Source organism: Gymnoscopelus braueri, assembly GCF_963280865.1.
Source record: "Gymnoscopelus braueri genome assembly, chromosome: 3".
NCBI classification, from domain to species: domain Eukaryota; kingdom Metazoa; phylum Chordata; class Actinopteri; order Myctophiformes; family Myctophidae; genus Gymnoscopelus; species Gymnoscopelus braueri.
The window spans coordinates 46194603-46212298 of NC_137612.1; the positions used below are offsets into that span (position 1 = coordinate 46194603).

General features: G+C 40.7%; 1 protein-coding gene across 3 annotated transcripts in view; it reads right to left on the reverse strand.

Annotated features, from left to right (window-relative positions):
- Positions 1 to 17696, reverse strand: part of phf2 (PHD finger protein 2) — a 48877-nt gene that overhangs the window by 13366 nt on the left and 17815 nt on the right. For all 3 annotated transcript variants that reach the window (XM_080423149.1, XM_080423150.1, XM_080423148.1), the window contains exons 5-14: positions 16392 to 16533; positions 15345 to 15531; positions 12921 to 13083; positions 12148 to 12235; positions 11396 to 11502; positions 5723 to 5814; positions 4253 to 4342; positions 2515 to 2766; positions 1679 to 1834; positions 1013 to 1129 (exon numbers count right to left, since the gene is read on the reverse strand). In XM_080423149.1, coding sequence (XP_080279275.1) covers positions 1013 to 1129; positions 1679 to 1834; positions 2515 to 2766; positions 4253 to 4342; positions 5723 to 5814; positions 11396 to 11502; positions 12148 to 12235; positions 12921 to 13083; positions 15345 to 15531; positions 16392 to 16533 — 1394 coding nt within the window. The remainder of the gene's footprint in view (positions 1 to 1012; positions 1130 to 1678; positions 1835 to 2514; positions 2767 to 4252; positions 4343 to 5722; positions 5815 to 11395; positions 11503 to 12147; positions 12236 to 12920; positions 13084 to 15344; positions 15532 to 16391; positions 16534 to 17696) is intronic.

The following is a 17696-nucleotide window of genomic DNA, read 5'->3' on the forward strand; positions in this document are numbered from 1 at the left end:
AGTTTTCAAACAAATATCAATAATAGTGCTAATAGCAGATCTAAAAGCCGTGAGCGTGTAGATCTGCTATTTTCACATTTGAAATAGGGCTTAAGTGGTTAATTCATAATAAAAAAAAAATCCCTTCCTACAAATGCAGTGTAGTCAAAAGTACAATATTTGTCTTTGAAATGTAGTAGAGTGAAAGTCATAGCTATCCGAAAATACAAATACTCCAGTACTGTACTCAAGTACAGCACTCAAGTAAATATACTTTGTTTACTGTCCGCCACTCTGCAGGCCTCATTGCTCTCCTCAATGTTAGAGAGAAACTAAAAACGCAGAGCTGTGAGCGCTTGGCAGCCTCAGCTGTGGTCCAACGTGAAGATGCATGCCGCAGTGACCTTGCTCTGTATCTATAGAAGACAATCCGTCCCATCTGCAAATGCTTGTCTTGATGTGAAGGAGCACTTTGGATCAGGAACCTTGGGAGTGAGTACAAGCATTCCAAAGCAGTTTGACATTGAATTTTCCATGAAACCGAATACCTCTAATGTCTCCCATTGGAGAGTTGTGCTTTTGCTCCCAAAATGCTTTCCATGTCGTTCAACGGTAATGACACAACAAGCTCCTTAAAGGACAAGGGCATATGTAAATACTTAGACGCACTGCAGTGGATATGACGATATGAGTGTAATTCCGTTAGGTAAACTCTGCGAGGGCGAAATATTTCTGCAGTGGCTTTGATGAGCCGCAGGCCGTTTAAACCTGCGACTTTCGGAACCGCGCCGTGCTCTGCTCTGCCCGCGACCGCTTTGAAGTGAAGTGTGCAAATCGCTTTCGGAGGAGCCTTCGTTTTTTCCGTTCGAGTCCTTAGCACCTGACCTTCACGACTGCACGATTAACTCTCGCGAAAAGACACCGTGCTTCGGTTTATTTCAACTTTTAAAGGATCGTTTGCGCTGTTTACTTTGGCTTCAAGTAGGACCGTCTGATCTCACAAGCCTACTACGGCTAACGTTGCGTTTTTTACCTTGTACTTCCATTTGGCCTCCGTCTTGTTCTTGTTCTGCTCTTTGATTTCGAACTTCTCCACGTTGTTCTGCTTGGACACTTCCTTCTCTGACATGCTCAGGACGTTTTTAACAGCCTGGGGATGTGAAGAGAGCATCACATAAGTAAAAAGTCATACATAAGGCAGTGGTTCTCAAACATTTGCATGTCATATTAGGCCCCAGACCCCAATTTGAACAGATTTGGTGCCAGGGCCTGGATTAAGTACATAATTCTACAACTGTCTATAGGTTAGTTAAACCTATGATCTGAATAGTAATTCTTATACATTCTCTCACTGGACTTATTTCAAGCCAGTGAAATAATAGTGAAATCAAGCACTTTCATTATCATACATTTTCAAAAATGTTCAAACATAGCGGATCTACATTAGCTGAGATTGTAGATCGAGTCGGCTGAAGCGGAACGAAACCTCGTTAAAAGCAGTAGATCTACAAGCTCAAAACTCGGTGCGAACTTTTGCTACTTTTGTGAGACGCTGTGGTATGATAGGTAGGGCATTAATTCACGAAAGACAACATGGAGATAAGAGGTTTCTGCCTGACAGCAACGATACGTTAGTGATATACGATCTCTATATTACATGTTGTATTGGTATAGTATAATGCATGATGTATACGTTCACCTTTGCCTTCTTGGGCTGCTGGTCCATCTTGCTCAGGATGTCCTTGGCGTGGGACTCCAGAGCAGCGAAGCTGGAAGGTTTAGGAGGAGGAGGAGTAACCGGCGTCTCCTTGGCTTTCTTGGCTTTCTTCTTCCCTCCTTCCTTCACCTTGGGGACCTTGCAATTACAATTTACAATTTAGGCATTTAGCAAATCCAGAGCAGCTTACATTAAGCACATAGAATGCAGAGAGACCGTGTAGTGCCTCCTAAACTATAGGATACCAGATAAACAATGAACCTAGAATCTGTCTTAACAGCATGCTATCTAAATAACATTATGTACTATTTCTAGTAACTAAACCAAGGTATGTACGTAGGATAGGCACTTATAAGCTTAAGAAACTTCAGCCTATGCCTTTTGATCACCTTTAACTATGTAACAGTTTGCTTATATTTTACCTGGTAGCCTATAGTTTCATATATGTTTAGTTTAGTTTAGTTTATTTGATCATCTTCACCAGTATCAATGAAATCATACATGAACATAAGCAAACTGTTCCATAGTTAGAGGTGATCAAAAGGCATAGGCTGAAGCTTAAAGCTCATAAGTGCCTATCCTACGTACATGCCTTAGTTTAGTTACTAGAAATAGTACAGAATGTTATTTAGATAGCATGTTGTTTAGACAGATGCTAGGTTCATTGTTTATGATTTTATTGATACTGGTGAAGATGATCAAATAAACTAAACTAAACAAATGAAACTATAAGATACCAGGTAAACAATGAACCTAGCATCTGTCTAAAAAAACATGCTATCTAAATAACATTCTATATATTTGAAACCATAGGATACCTTGGCTGGTTTGGGGGCTTTGGGCATCTTGGGGGGTTTGGGGGGCTTGCTGGAGCCCTTCTTCCTGGACTCCTTCTCCCTGCAGGGCGAGGGGACGTGGGCCGGCGACACGGGCTCCTCCGGTTCGGAGTGCGAGGACGGAGCCTCTTCCACCGGGGGCTTGGGGGGCGGCTTGGCGCTGGGTGGCGGCTTCGCCGGCTTGGCGCTGGGGGGCTTGGGGGGCGGCTCGCTCTTAATGGCTTTCGTGGCGTTCTGCGGATGAAAACGATGGCGTTTTGATGGTTAAAAGGGAAACCTCGTCATTTTCGCCATTATGTCTGTAGGTTTAACTCATTCACTACCAAGGACGATTTTGACGACTTTATTTTCCAAAGGCCCAGACTGCCAAGGACGACTGTTAGTGGGTTTCTTCTCCACTTGATGGCGCTCTTCGCTAACACATGAGTGACCATTTCATCCCCAGATGCACACAGAAGACCAGGAGATCAAGTGATCCCAAGATGTACTGCTCCATTCACTTCCTAGTTAATGTCTTTGGGAAATGGCCTGTATCTCGCCTCCCGTGTTTTACTATGTATTTTTGACGAGACATGCTATTTTCAACTGCCTATAACAAGTGAACGGGGGGTGGCGATGACTTTTTTTTTGGTTTTCAAGGAAGCACAGTGAAACCCCCCGTGATTAGCGACTATCAGGGGATCGACCACACTGGAGATAAATATTCTGTGACCACTTGAAAAGGGAAGAAAATCGAAAAATCGCTGGCAGTGGATGATTTATTTATGTATTTATTCTGGCAGTGAATGAGTTAATGTACCATTAGCATAGCATAGCGCTGAACAGCAGTCTTCTGTGTGTCTCTGAAATGCTGCTGAAGTTGTGATGAAAACATTACCTCCACTACGAATAAAACTACAACTGATATTTTGTTGGACAGTTGGACAGAAACTCTCTTGGTCCGTACAATTCCAGCTGGCAGGCAAATTGGAGCCGGAAGTTTTGATGGAATGCATTGAAGTCAATGAGATCCGGGTGGACAAGCTTAAGAATAAACACTATGGTTTAATGATTGCCACCTGCATTCAATAATTGTTTCAGGAAAATAAAATAAGACATATAACACTGTTTTAAATTATTATTAGTGATATAACAATAAAGTTCATTCTGAGTCTGATTCTGAATGTCCGGCGCCAGTTAGCCTCCCAGTGCATCTTTGGCATAGAACATCTATCTGTCATATCCTTCTTTACATAATCCTTGGTTTTTAGCCACTACCCTGGGTGGGTGTAACATTGTCCATGTTCACTGTGTTTACAGTAAATTAGTGATGATGTCTTCATAAAATATCGTCTCTGTCGGGTGGAAACCATTATGTACAAAACTAGCAAAAGATAGCGGATCGACAAGCTCAAAACGCATAATGGGAATTGCAGGAACATAAAGAACAGCCAAAACAGACATAGAAAGGGGGAATTGTTTCTTATAGGCTATAGTTGTTTCTGTAGACTATGATAACCGTCGACAATGTACCGAAGTGAACATCAACAGCGTCAGCGGTTCTCCTTTAGAGAGAAAGTTCTCTTTCAAAAAAGGTCTTCAAATAAACATTCAGCCCGCTGCAACAATTATAAAGTGACTGTCTTAAGTCATTTCTCTAGGGCACGCTGAACTTTACGTGTCTTCACAATGGAATATTCAGATGCCAAAAGAACGGAGCAAGAGAGAGAGAGAAAGAGACCTCTGACATGCGGATCTCCCGGGCCAGGTCTTTAATGAGCTGGGTGGGCTTCATGTTCTCTGGAAGCTCATCTTCATGTTCTAGAAGAGCCTGTAGGGATGGACGACAACAATGGTCATTGTTTGCTTTAACAACATTAACTCTGTAAGAGTACAAAGTGGCACTTGCACACTCTCAGAGAAACAAACGGATAACTTATAGGTGGTGAAGTGATACTTTCTTGTTAAAATAAGTGTTAAATAGCCCTTCATTGTTATAGTAATCATTTCTATAGTGTTTGTTCAGTAACAGGGGAATCCCTACTCTCCTTAAAAAAAAACGCTCTAAAAGTAAAAGTCAAAGCCTAGCCCCCCCCCCCTCGAACATATCTGATTATTATTTTTATTTTTTTCAAACTGTTTATATGATGTTTTGCATAGCAGTGTATATTTCTCTGTCATTAACGTTTTGATGAATTGAGTACAAAGGACCCCAATGGAAACAAGCCATGGGCTTTCTTGGGTTTAAAATCCTCTTAGCAGACCTTGTATTGAACTGTACTTTCCTGTGCTTTTTTAGCAAACTGCTAATAAAGTATTCAATCAATCAATCAATCTCCCCGTCTTTGTAGGTCTTTAGTAAACAAAAAATACATGTTCAGGTGGGGATACCAATTACATCCAATCAGGAGAAAGAACTCATACAGGATACAGGAGAAACAAGTCAAATAGGAAGTGATGACACTAAACGTTTTGCAGACAAAATTGGAACCGGAACACAAGCTGATAAATGATCTTTGTGGGGTTCTCTTTCCTGATTGGATGAAATATGTAACCCACCTGAAAAAAATGTTTACTAAAGAGCTGGAGAGACGGGGAGAGCCCCGTTACTGAACACACACTAATGATTACTATCAGAATATAGAGCTTTAACTTTTTTAACAATAAACGTTATATCACTTAAACACTGAGGATTTGTGTGTGTGTGTGTGTGTGTGTGTGTGTGTGTGTGTGTGTGTGTGTGTGTGTGTGTGTGTGTGTGTGTGTGTGTGTGTGTGTGTGTGTGTGTGTGTGTGTGTGTGTGTGTGTGTGTGTGTGTGCGTGCGTGCGTGCGTGCGTGCGTGCGTGCGTGCGTGCGTGCGTGCGTGCGTGCGTGCGTGCGTGCGTGCGTGCGTGTGTGCGTGCGTGCGTGCAGGCACACGTGCATGCGTATGTGTGTGTGTGTGTGTGTGTGTGTGTGTGTGTGTGTGTGTGTGTGCGTGCGTGCGTGCGTGCGTGCGTGCGTGTGTGTGTGCGTGCGTGCGTGCAGGCACACGTGCATGCGTATATGTGTGTGTGTGTGTGTGTGTGTGTGTGTGTGTGTGTGTGTGTGTGTGTGTGTGTGTGTGTGTGTGTGTGTGTGTGTGTGTGTGTGTGTGTGTGTGTGTGTGTGTGTGTGTGCATGCACGCACGTGTGGGCGCAGGAGCACGTGTGTGTGTGAAGTACATTCACCTGTTTTTTTGTCCATGCCCTGAATGCTCCATTGATGATTTTGGCACCGTGTACCAAGTACGGAGCCGGTTGTTTATTAGCCTTGTGTAAACCTGCAACAAAAGGAACAAATATTTTAGTCCAACAATATTTGAATCAGATAAAGCAGCAAAAGTCCTGAGGGTTATTTCGACTCTGAGGTGGTTCCAGAGTTAAATTAACACTCAAGAGTTGAGAGCACCGAGCTGAAAAACTAAAATAATTTAAAATAAAAAATGACAGAGTATGTGTATTATCTCTCCCAGAGCGGCGTTCAAGTTTCTAATAAAGCTAAACTGTAAAAGGCTTGCATTGTGATATTATCAAGACGGTCTGGAGCGGGGCCACTTTGGCCCCAGGACGGCCTGGTAGTTAGCAGTGGTGGAAAGTAACTAAGTACATGTACTCAAGTACTGTACTTAAGTACAATTTCTGACAATTATTTGTACTTCACTTGAGTGTTTCCCGTTTCCAATACTTTTACTTCTACTCCACTACATCTCAGAGGCAAATGTTGTACTTTTACTCCACTACAATTGCTTGAAAACTTAAGTTACTAGTTACTTTGCAGATCTATTAATTATTATATTATAAAACATACTTTAACCACTTTAGGCCTATTTTATACCTAGGCTATTTGAAAATAGCCGATCTACAAGCTCACAACGCGTCGCATCGCGACGCGTTGTGAGCTTGTAGATCTGCTATTTTCAAACATTTTAGTACTTTTAACTTTTGGTACTTTAAGTATATTTTGATGCCAATACTTTTATACTTTTACTCAAGTAACATTTTGAACGCAGGCCTTTTTACTTGTAACAGAGTATTTTTATATCGTGGTATCGTTACTTTTACTTAAGTAAAATATCTGAGTACTTTTTCCCCACCACTGGCAGTCAGGGCCCCCCGAAGCAGCCGAACATGTCAACAACCGCCAAGTTTCTATCCAAAATTCAGCATGTCCTTGAGTGAGACACTCGGCTCCCTCTCCGCTCGCTCTCCCTGCAAGCCACTCTGGCTCCCATTCGTCAAACGTCAAAACCAAACGACTTCACGGACAATCAGTAATAGTGGTGATTTGCTCGAGGATATAATTACGCTTTCTGTTTCGAGACGCAGAGCAGCCGAAACAGAACTTATTTGGACGAGAAACAAGCGAGCGCCGTCCAAAAAAAAAAACTCCCCTGGCCTCCGGTTTTGTTGTGGATGGAGGGCCTCCGAGGCTGTGTCTCTGGACAATAAGAATATAGATTCATCTTTTTACCTCCTTTTTGTTTCAGACTTTGAGATCAAACTCTTCCCTCAAAACCCACACGGCAAAAGTTGTTGAGGATCTCGCTGTTCTCGAAATAAGCGGTTCAGACCATAGAATTCAGTTATGGGAATGAAGTTTTAACCCATTGAGACCGGGGAAGCATCTGTGTGTCATTTCTTTTAAATTATTTGGCTATTCAAAAATATCTATATATATGTTCTTCAGTACTGTAGTACCACCTGGTATGGATGTCTGTCTGTAGCCTTAAAGTCACAACTGCTGCAGCAACTGAACATTTGTTCAAAGATTGTTGGACAACCACTTCAGAGGCTCTATACATTTATGTATAATAACAGTATGCTAAGGTTGGCAAGGAATATCACTTCAAACACTAGCCATGTTTTGTATGGAGAATATAGGTTGCTGCCTTCAGGAAGGAGATACAGTACAGTGTTCCAACATACAATAAGGTGAAACTGAAGAGGTCCTTTGTCCATCAGACAACATTGAGGCTTAATCAGGAGTTTAGGCCAGGGGTAGGCTGAGTGGTGGACATTGCTCCTGTCTTTATATGTCTTTATGTATGTATTTTTGTTTTAGTTTTTTGTGTCATGTCAAATGTGTGTACTGTTTATGTGTTGCATACAAGGCTGCTGGGTCGCAAGACACATTTCAGTGTGAACTGACAATAAAGTATTATCGTATCGTATATACAAGCTCATACAAGCTTGTAGATCTGCTATTTTTTTTAATCAAGAAAATGTGTTGCAAATCTTTGAATATATCTTTTTTAAAGCGAACATTTGTAACTCAAATCTTTGCTACTGGGGGATTCTACAAAATGTCCTCTAAATCCTAACAGTTTTTTTGAAAAAAAAAGTATGTTGCTATAATGAGTGGTTCTCAAACTTTTTCATGTCAAGAACCCCCAAAATGATATGTATTTGGCCGTGGACCCCCCCCCCCATCTCAAAATATTTGGTTCCATGGAACCCCCAGAAGCAAAGATTTGAGTTTAAAAATATATATATATTTATATTTAAAGATTTGCAAAAATGTTCAAAATTTTTCCAAAATAGTAGATCTACAAGCTCATTTGCCGCGCTATTTTGAATAGCCCAAAGAAATGAAAAATGCGTTCCCGGTCTGAATGGGTTAAGCGGTTCCGACCATAAAACCCAGTTATGGGAATGCAGTTTTAATGTGGCTTTCCGCCTTTAATGGTGTTTTGATGATAGAAAACAATCAGCAGCTTATCTGATTAGTCTTGTCAGCTCATGAAAGGTATTCTTCAAACCAGAGGCCGTTCGGGGGGGCGCGTAGCGTTCGACCAAATGCCTCCGTGGAATCAGCACTGATTACAGCGCACTGTGATCACAAGCACTACATGGATACTAATGGATTACCTCCAGGCACCGTGCTGGAAGACGTGCTCACATTGTTTACTCGAGTAAAAGTAGCAATATCGCGATATAGAAAATACTCGAAATTTTACCGGGGTAAAAGTAAAAATGTGTTGGTGTCAAACTATGCTTGATGCTATGCGTTGTGAGCTTGCAGATCAGCTATTTTTGAATAGTCGAAGTATGAAATAGTGCTCGGGTGGTTAGTATACAGTGTGTTTTGTATTAACAATCAGAATCTGCACAATAACTTGTGTCCAGTAATTATAGTGGAGTTAAAAAGTACAATATTTGCCTCTGAGATGTAGTGGGGTAGAAGTACAAAGTATCGAAAAAACTAAATACACTTTGTGTACTGAAATAAATTAAAAGTACAGTACAGTGCTTAAGTAAATGTACTTAATTACTGATTACAGGTAACAGATAACAGGGAGTAATAAATTACATCCAGGCATCGACAGGGAAACTCAAGGTCCATGTCCCAAGGTCACTCGGCTAAGATCAAGGTCACTCGGCTAAGATCAAAGGAAATACCAACTATAGCAGTGGTTCCCAACCTGCGGTCAGGGGCCCCCTGTGGGGGGCGCCAAAGATCACAGTGGGGGTCATGTCATTTTAAACAACAACCCGGCATCCTTATTTTGGAACTAGGAAAGGAAAAAAGGTTGGTAAGGGCACGGCCCCCACCGCACTTTTATTTGACCTCTGGGGCGGAATCTGCCAATGCTTTGTCAATGCAAATGCGTGGATTCATGGTCTTGCGGATTTTTTCCAAGAATCCACGCATTTGCATTGACAAAGCATTGGCAGATTCCGCCCCAGAGGTAAAATAAAAGTGCGGTGGGGGCCGTGCCCTAGCGCTGATCTATAGAACCCTGTGCTGATGTCTTTTGTCTTACTGATGTCTGATGTCTTCGTTTGTCTTACTATACTTGTGAGGACATCAGTATTTTTAGGACGGCATTGAAAATAGCAACCGAAAAAAGGCCGATCTACAAACTCCAAACAAAGTTGTGAACTTGTAGATCGCCTATTTTCCCAGTGTGTGACATTGGCACACAACTAAATATGAAATAGGGAAAACTCTAACTCCAAATCTTTTCCTAATTGTAAAACTAACTCCCCAAATAATTGTTAACTCCAAAAAAGCGTTTCTCTTAGGAGGACCAGGTCCTCACAATGTCTACAGTATTTCTGCTATTTGGCCCTCACGAGTAACGCACACGCACACACACACACGCACACGCACACGCACACGCACACACACACACACACACACACACACACACACACACACACACACACACGTTTCGTGGAAACATAAACAGTTGCCCAAAGCCATGTGAGGGGAGTTTTTAAACACAGGCTCGTAATGGAGCAAGTGATTCTTGCTCAGCCAAGCCTTTTGATGCTAATTATCTGTGAACTCCTCCGTTCACCGATTTAATGACTGAAATAATATCTGTGCACCCAAGCCTCCTCATCTGCACCACAGACACGCGACACAACACACCATGATGATCAGAGAGAGAGAGAGAGAGAGAGAGAGAGAGAGAGAGAGAGAGAGAGAGAGAGAGAGAGAGAGAGTTTGTATTTCCTGCTGTTTGCATGATTTGTTTGGAGTAAACAGAGAGCTAAGTAAAGATAAGAGGTTCCATATAAAAACACATTAAGAGAATAAAACAAAACAGTAACAAAAGTCAAGTGTAGAGCAATATTTCTTTCTGAAAATAGCTCAAATTGATCTGCTAATTTCACTATGAATACACTAATAATAATAATTAGACCTATTTCATCCCACGGGGGAAATTCATTTTCCAGCCGAGAGCTTCATTAGGGACGACTTCACTCACCCATTTTCAACCTGTCTTCATATAATTGGTCGTCCTCACTAATGCTCATTATAATAATAATGGTACCATGTTTGTCTACGGTAGGAGGTTTGGTCATTTCAAACAAGATTTTTAAATAAATGTTTTATCAATGCTAGAACAATGGCTTCTATTATATACCATGCCAACTTCACAGAAATACAAAGCCTGCCGTTTCTATTCGCTTGGATTCCGCATAGATGATGTCACTGGTAGGCAGGTTTCTGAACTGTCCACAGCCCTCCTCTGAGACACAGACCGAGTAGACAACAATGGTACCATATAATAATGAGCTTTAATGAGGACGAATTATATGAAGATAGGATGAAAATGGCTGAAGTGAATCCTGGTCTCTATACTGCCTCCCCCTGGTCAGCCGGGGCGCCTGATGGAGGGGAAAGGAATTGGTTGGAATAACGTGTTCCTTCAACGCGCTACGTCCTACCGGGGAAACTCCCCCCCGCCCCTGTCAGGTGATAAGAAGCGGCTTGCTAGCTCCTCATGCATTGAAGGAGGCATGAGCTCAGTTCTGGGCTCTCCCTAGGCTGGCAGAGGGAGAGTAGCGCCCAGGATTACATAGGCAATTGGCACTGGGTGGGGGAAAAAAAGGTTACAAAATCGTGGGATGAAAAAGAAAGGGGCGGGGCGGTTGGGGTTAAGTGTCTTGCTCAGGGACATCCTCAACACATTGCCGGGGGGCTGGGAATCAAACCTGGGACCCATTCAGCTACTGTATGATGTGCCTTGAGATTTTGACGTGCCCAATGCATGTATGTGCCTTGGGCACAGAAAGATTAAAAACCCACTGGCGTAGAGCAGTGGTTCTCAACCGGTGGGTCGGGACCCCCAGGGGGGTCCCCACGTGATTTTGGGGGGTCCCCAGACGACGGTGAAGTGACAATTTAAGGCAATTGTCAAAGGCAATTGCCAAATTGTCAAATTGTCAAATGATATAAGAAAGAGGCAAACATTTTGAAAATAGCCGATCTACAAGCTCACAACGTCTCTGCTATTTTCACAATATTTGCTTGTGGAACGGCTTGTCAGGGTGGGGTGAGAATGTGAGAACTCAATAGACTTGATGGTGTGGGGTGTTTGATTCGTGATAAAAATGAGAGAGTTTCACCTTTGAAGCGCTCCAGGAAGTGTCGTCCCACGTACCAGCACGCCGTCTCGTAGTTGGGGAAAGGAGTGAGCGACCTGACCTTCAGCCTCTTCTCCACCTCGTACGCCCTGTGAGAGACGGCACACACAAAAACCCAGAGACATCCCAATGATGCATCGCAAACGACGGATTATCACGTCTAAACTCAGGCTGTTTACAGCACCACATCCAAAGACCGCGGAGAATTCATAAACAGTCTCGGTGGAATTCACAGATGGTTGATCCATTAAGGCCGGGAAACGCATCCGTGTCATTTTTATTCAAAAAATAGCAGATATACAAACTCATAGCGCGGCACAGAGTGCCGAGTGCATATCTTTGAATATATATATTTTTAAAACATTTGTAAAATGTTTTGTTCCAGGGATCCCCCAGAAGCAAAGATTTGAGTACAAATGCTTGCTTAAAAAAAATATATATATATTCAAAGATTTGCAAAGAATTTCACTATTTTTGAATAGCCACAGAAATCTTAAAATGACACAGATGCGTTCCCGGTCTTAAGGGGTTAAAGAAAAACTCCTGAACAAGGAACCAAAGTAAAACACGCCATGTCATCAGGGCTAAAATATCCTTCTATACATACTGTACTGTACGTCATCAAAATGAATTATGAAATCAAACTTTGGAATCTTCACTGGAACTGGCTAGATGCAACTGCAGGGAATGAAGGTTGAGGGTGTGCGTGTGTGTATTATAGAGAATGTCCGCACCTCATTTGCATTTCCACGCTCAGGTTGTGGACAAAATGTCCAGAGAATGCCAGACAGTCTACTGGGGTCAGTATTGCATTGATCCAACCTTCAAAAAAAAAAGACAAATCAAAAGTAGAAGTGAGTCACACACACACACACACACACACACACACACACACACACACACACACACACGTATACGTACTGCTAGAGATTGTACAGATACACAGTACTGAACCTCAGTAATACACTGTAAAATCCATAATCCATTTGTAACGCAGGCAATACTCAAAGCTGCACTCCGGAACTTATTTCAAAGACTAAATTGATATTTTAACCAATCTGTAAGGTAGTGTAATGTGAATACAATAAAGTGGTACAGTGAGGATGTATTTCTGTAGACACAATTAGGAAGTTAGGAAGCACCTTCCTGGTTCTCTTGAAAAAATAAATGTGATGATGCTTGCATGTTTTGCTCCGAAGGTAATCTTCACAAATTAACATCAGTTTTATGATTTTCAGATTTTTGCAATCGCCGGGAGTAATATTTTGTGGTTGAACAAAACATGACAATTCCTTAAACCACATGCCGTATTTTTTTGTTGTTAAAATGTTTTTAAAATATTCAGAAATTGTATTTTTTTGTCACTATTTAAAAAAAATAGCACATTTAAGGAATTGAGGAGCCGATCGTCCCCTCAGCCGGATCTGGTGGATATTATTATTATTATTGTTATTAACATGACATAATACTAATAGTGTTATGATGGTGTTATTCATGCTGCACTGACCTGATGGAATGAATAGCGTCTGGCCTTGTTTCAGAGTGCATTTGTAACACTTGTCCACCTGGTCAGCAAAGAACATCTCTGTGTGATTGGATGAGGACCTCCATCGCTCATACAGGGACAGGTTGGCAGAGGTGGGCTTGATCAGGAAGAAGATTTTCTCTCCCTGCAGTGACACACACGCACACGCGCACGCACACTCAGCATGACTGACAGCTATCACTTTAATTTATTTGGTTATTATTTTTTAAACAATCTGTACATTGAAACTATACAAACTATAGGATGCCAGGTCAACAAATGGACTGGCATCTTCTAAATAATATGCTAACTAAATGCTAAACTAAAACAACATTTAAACATTGCATAAGACTGCATGGTCGTCAAGCTACCTCAGAGGTGCACAATGTGGACCCAGCCATTTCAGTCAAGTGCCATAACAATTAAACGACCACATCTGTAGTGTGCACAAACACACACACAATCCAAAACATTTACCAACCATTTCACTCTTGTCACTGACCCCCTCATTAGACCATGCATCCTGTTCTATAGACCCTGATGTGATTTGTTTAAATTAAATTGAACTGTCTAAATGACATAATTGTACATGAGAAATAGGTAACATTGAAACATACTTTTAGAATAGTAAAGGGCTAATTTATGCTTTGAGCGAACAAAAAAAAAAAATTCTCGTGGCAGAGCTTCGACGTTAAAATAAAAGGTTGCAGACAGCTTCATAAAAATGTCGCACACTCTGATTATTGGGAAGATGCACAAGACTACATCCACTTCCCTGTTCTCACAACGCGCGACGTGTTATGCTATTTTCTGCGAAAGCCTTCCCCACAATAAGGACGCTGGGGTTTAAGTGGTTAACTCTAGTGAACAGAATTATAAGTGACATTAAACCATGCTACATTAGGCTGTGGGTCTCTGGACCCCAAAGCCTTAAATCTAGCATTAAGACATGTTCTCGTAAGATCATGTAACGATTCAAATTATTATACCTATTATGTCTATAAATTACAGACAGTGATTCAAAGAAAAGCATTTTGAAGCACTTTAGTCAAACTTCAAAGCGCATTCCTGGCCTTCAAAAACAACTTGTTCCAATTTAAACACATTGAATTGAATTGAAAACAAACCCTGTTTACACAGTAAAATACTCGGTGATGATTTAACTCCAAACACTCTCTGAGTTCAGTTCAGTCGTGGAAAATAACTACGTACATTTACTCAAGTACTGTACGTAAGTACAGATTTGAGGTACTTTTTTTATTTAACTTTTTTGATATACTTCTACTTATACTCTACTACATCTCAAGAGTCAAATATTGTACTTTTTTTACTCCACTTGACAGCTTTATTTATTTGTTAATTTTCATATTTAGATTATTAATACAAAACATAAATGAAGTGATAAATGATGTATTATTATAGGTTAATCCCTGCAGCACATTAAGTCATTAAAATCAGCCCCACCCTTTACCAGCTGTAACATTAAAGTGATGTACACATTAATGCGTTACTAATGTGAAATGGACCATTCTGCAAAATGAATAATTTTACCTTCGGTACTGTAAGGCATATTTTAATCCAGTATTTTGTCCTTTTACTAAAAGTCCCATTTTGAATATAGTAATTGTTCTTATAACAGAGTATTTCTACATTGTGTTATATTTCAAATATTCTTATGGGCTTTTTTGGGGGGGGGAACTGGAACACTAAAATCGAAGCTGATAAATGGGTACTCTTTCCTGAAATTACATACTTACTTACTTACTATCACAATAATAATAATAATATATAAGCCTTATATAGCGCTTTTCTTAGTACCCAAAGTTGCTTTACAAAACTACCCAAAATAAACAACTTTATTGGGAGCAAAAAAGTTAAAAGGCTAAAAACATTAAGCTAAGACTAAAAAGCAGAAAGAGTTAGGCGGGGAAAGCAAGTCTGAAAAGGTGGGTTTTGAGGGCAGCTTTGGATATGGCAAGGGTGGGGGAGGCTTTGATGTGAGGTGGGAGTAGGTTCCAAAGGGAGGGGGCTGCAACTAAAAAAGTCCTGTCACCCCAGGTGTGTTTTTTGGGGGGAAGTCCAGGAGGTTGAGCTTATGAGCACAATAGAGCTTTAACATTTTAATAATAAAAAAACCTTTGGTTTTAACCAAAGATTATCACTTACAGCACCTTTAAGCTGTCTCAGTTTGCTGGGGAACCCCCCTTAAAGACCCTTCTGTGTCCCCACCAAGACCCCACTGTGAGTGCCACTCAGTGCCGCGCTATGAGCTTGTTGTATATCTGCTATTTTTGAAAAATCCTGGCACAAAAAAACATTTTTGAGACAGGGGGTCCGCAACAAAAAAAACATAATTTTGGGGGGTCCTTGACATGAAAGAGTTTGAGAACCACTGACATACAGTACCTTGAGGACGTGGTACCACACGGAGGCGCCACCGTTCTCGATGTGGAAGTCCGTGTAGCTGTCCTTCACACAGATCAGACAGTACTTGGTGACTTTGGGCTTCCCCAGCAGCGCGTCGTCCGGCCAGTAGTTCTGGACCCACGACAACCTGCGCACGATCTGAGGGCTCTCCACGATGCTGTCCATCCTGTAGAATTGTCACACAAATGATTGCGATTAACGATTTTTTTTGCTTGGCTTTTAGGGCTCCGAAGTTGCTCAGGGCAGATATGACAAATAACCTAAATATACAAAGATATTAATGATAGGATATTTAATAACTTTATACTTGGCAAAAATAATTTATAGTGGAAATAGCAGATCTGCAACGCGTAGATCTGCTATTTCCACTATTATTGAAAATGTTTGAAAATATAAGAAACATTTTCAACATGGAAACGACTATGACGATTATACAAAATAATTAGGCGATTATGTAATAATTGTGACAGGCATACAATATGTACACTGTGAAATCCTGAGAATACGCAAATATGATTTGTACTGAGAGTTAAGAATAGATAATTTGACACTGAGGATTTTACTGTGTAGGTAATGTTCTGGACTCTAGTATAATAATATAGATTATCGTCACTGTTGGGTGGAAACCTTTTATGTCCAAAACTGTTACTTTTCAGGAAATGGATCCAGTGGATCTATTATTTAGTCATGAGTATTGAGTATTTATAGAACCCACAAGCAAAATGAATCAGTTTGACTTTTGTTGTGAGCTTGTAGATCGTCTATCTTTCCTTCTTTTGAGACATCGTATTCATTGTAACATTGTATTGTACGTCTAAGTAAGGCATTAACAAAACAAAAGAAACATTAAAAGTTTAAAAATGGAGATACGAGGTTTCTGCACAACAGCAATGATATACTGTATTTATTTATTTGCTTAAGTATTTATGTATGTATATTTATGTATGTATGTATTAATGTACTAATGTATTTATTAATTGTCTTAATTGTCTTCATTTATTAATTATTAATTTATAATCGGTGTACCTTGTGTCTGAGAACTCCAGGTTGATGACGTTGAGGACCTTCTTCCTGTTGGTGCTGTAGTAATAGTCCACAAACTCCTTCAGCTTCATCTTGCCGTCACTCTGCTTGGTGACGTCCACCACGTCCACGCCCACGTCAGGACCTGTGGGACAAGAAAACACCTTAGCAACACAGACCTTCATCAACAGAACCACCGCACGACCGACCCAACTCCACGGGACACCACACTGTTTCAGACACAGTGGTGGACAGAGTACTTAACCCCAGTAGTCAAAGTATATCGTCGAAATCTCCTCTCTCTATATCTTTACTTTTTCGTAAATTAACGCCGTACTTGATCATACTACAGCGTCACAAAAAAGCATCAAAAGTAGAAGATCTACAAGTTGTAGATCTTCTACTTTTGATGCTTTTTTGTGAAAAGCTCGAAACGCGTCGCTTCACAACGCGTTTTGAGCTTGTAGATCTGCTACTTTTGCTATTTTTGAATTTGAATTCTGAAAAGTAACAGTTTTGGACATTTGAGGTTACTTTCCACCCTCCTGGTTCAAATATTACTAACTACAAGTGAAAGTTGCTCGGTCAGATTTGTACTCAAGTTAAAGTGCAGTACTTACTTTTAAAGGAATAGTTCACCCCCAAAATGACTTTTTTTTCCTATCGATTAGTCACCCCATGGAGACTTGAATTCATGGAGATTATTTTTTTTTTGTCACATTCCTAAGCCAATAATTTGATGACCGGCGGTGGCTCCGGTAGGAGACTCAAAAGTGTCAACTTTGAGTCTCCTACCAGAGACATTAGCATCTTTCCGCCAGTCATCAAATTGTTGGCTTAGGAAAGCGACAAAAACAACAAAATCTCCATGAATTCAAGGCTTCATGGGGTGTGTTTTTTTTGGGGGGGTGAACTATCCCTTTAAAACAAATTTAAGTATTCAAAAGTATGTGCTTTTGAAAATATTCAAAGTATTCAAAAGTAAAAATTATAAAGTATATTTTCTCCAATAAAAAAATACTCAAGTAAAGCACAGATACTCGACTAAATGTACTTTGTTACTGTCCACCACTGTTCATGTGTCATGTTCTCTGCCCTGTTGTTCAGAATGTAGTCAAGTGCTGCCCTCTACTGGCAGACTGATGCAACATCAACCAGCTGAAAGGAATCTATCGAAGGCTGAGAATAAACAAAGCGCTTTTAATGTCACTGAAATGCAAAATGAGGTCAAATAAACTATTCAATGAACAACCACAGTGACAATATGAAAAGAGCTTATTTTGTAGAGGAATCAAAGTAGTTAAGAAC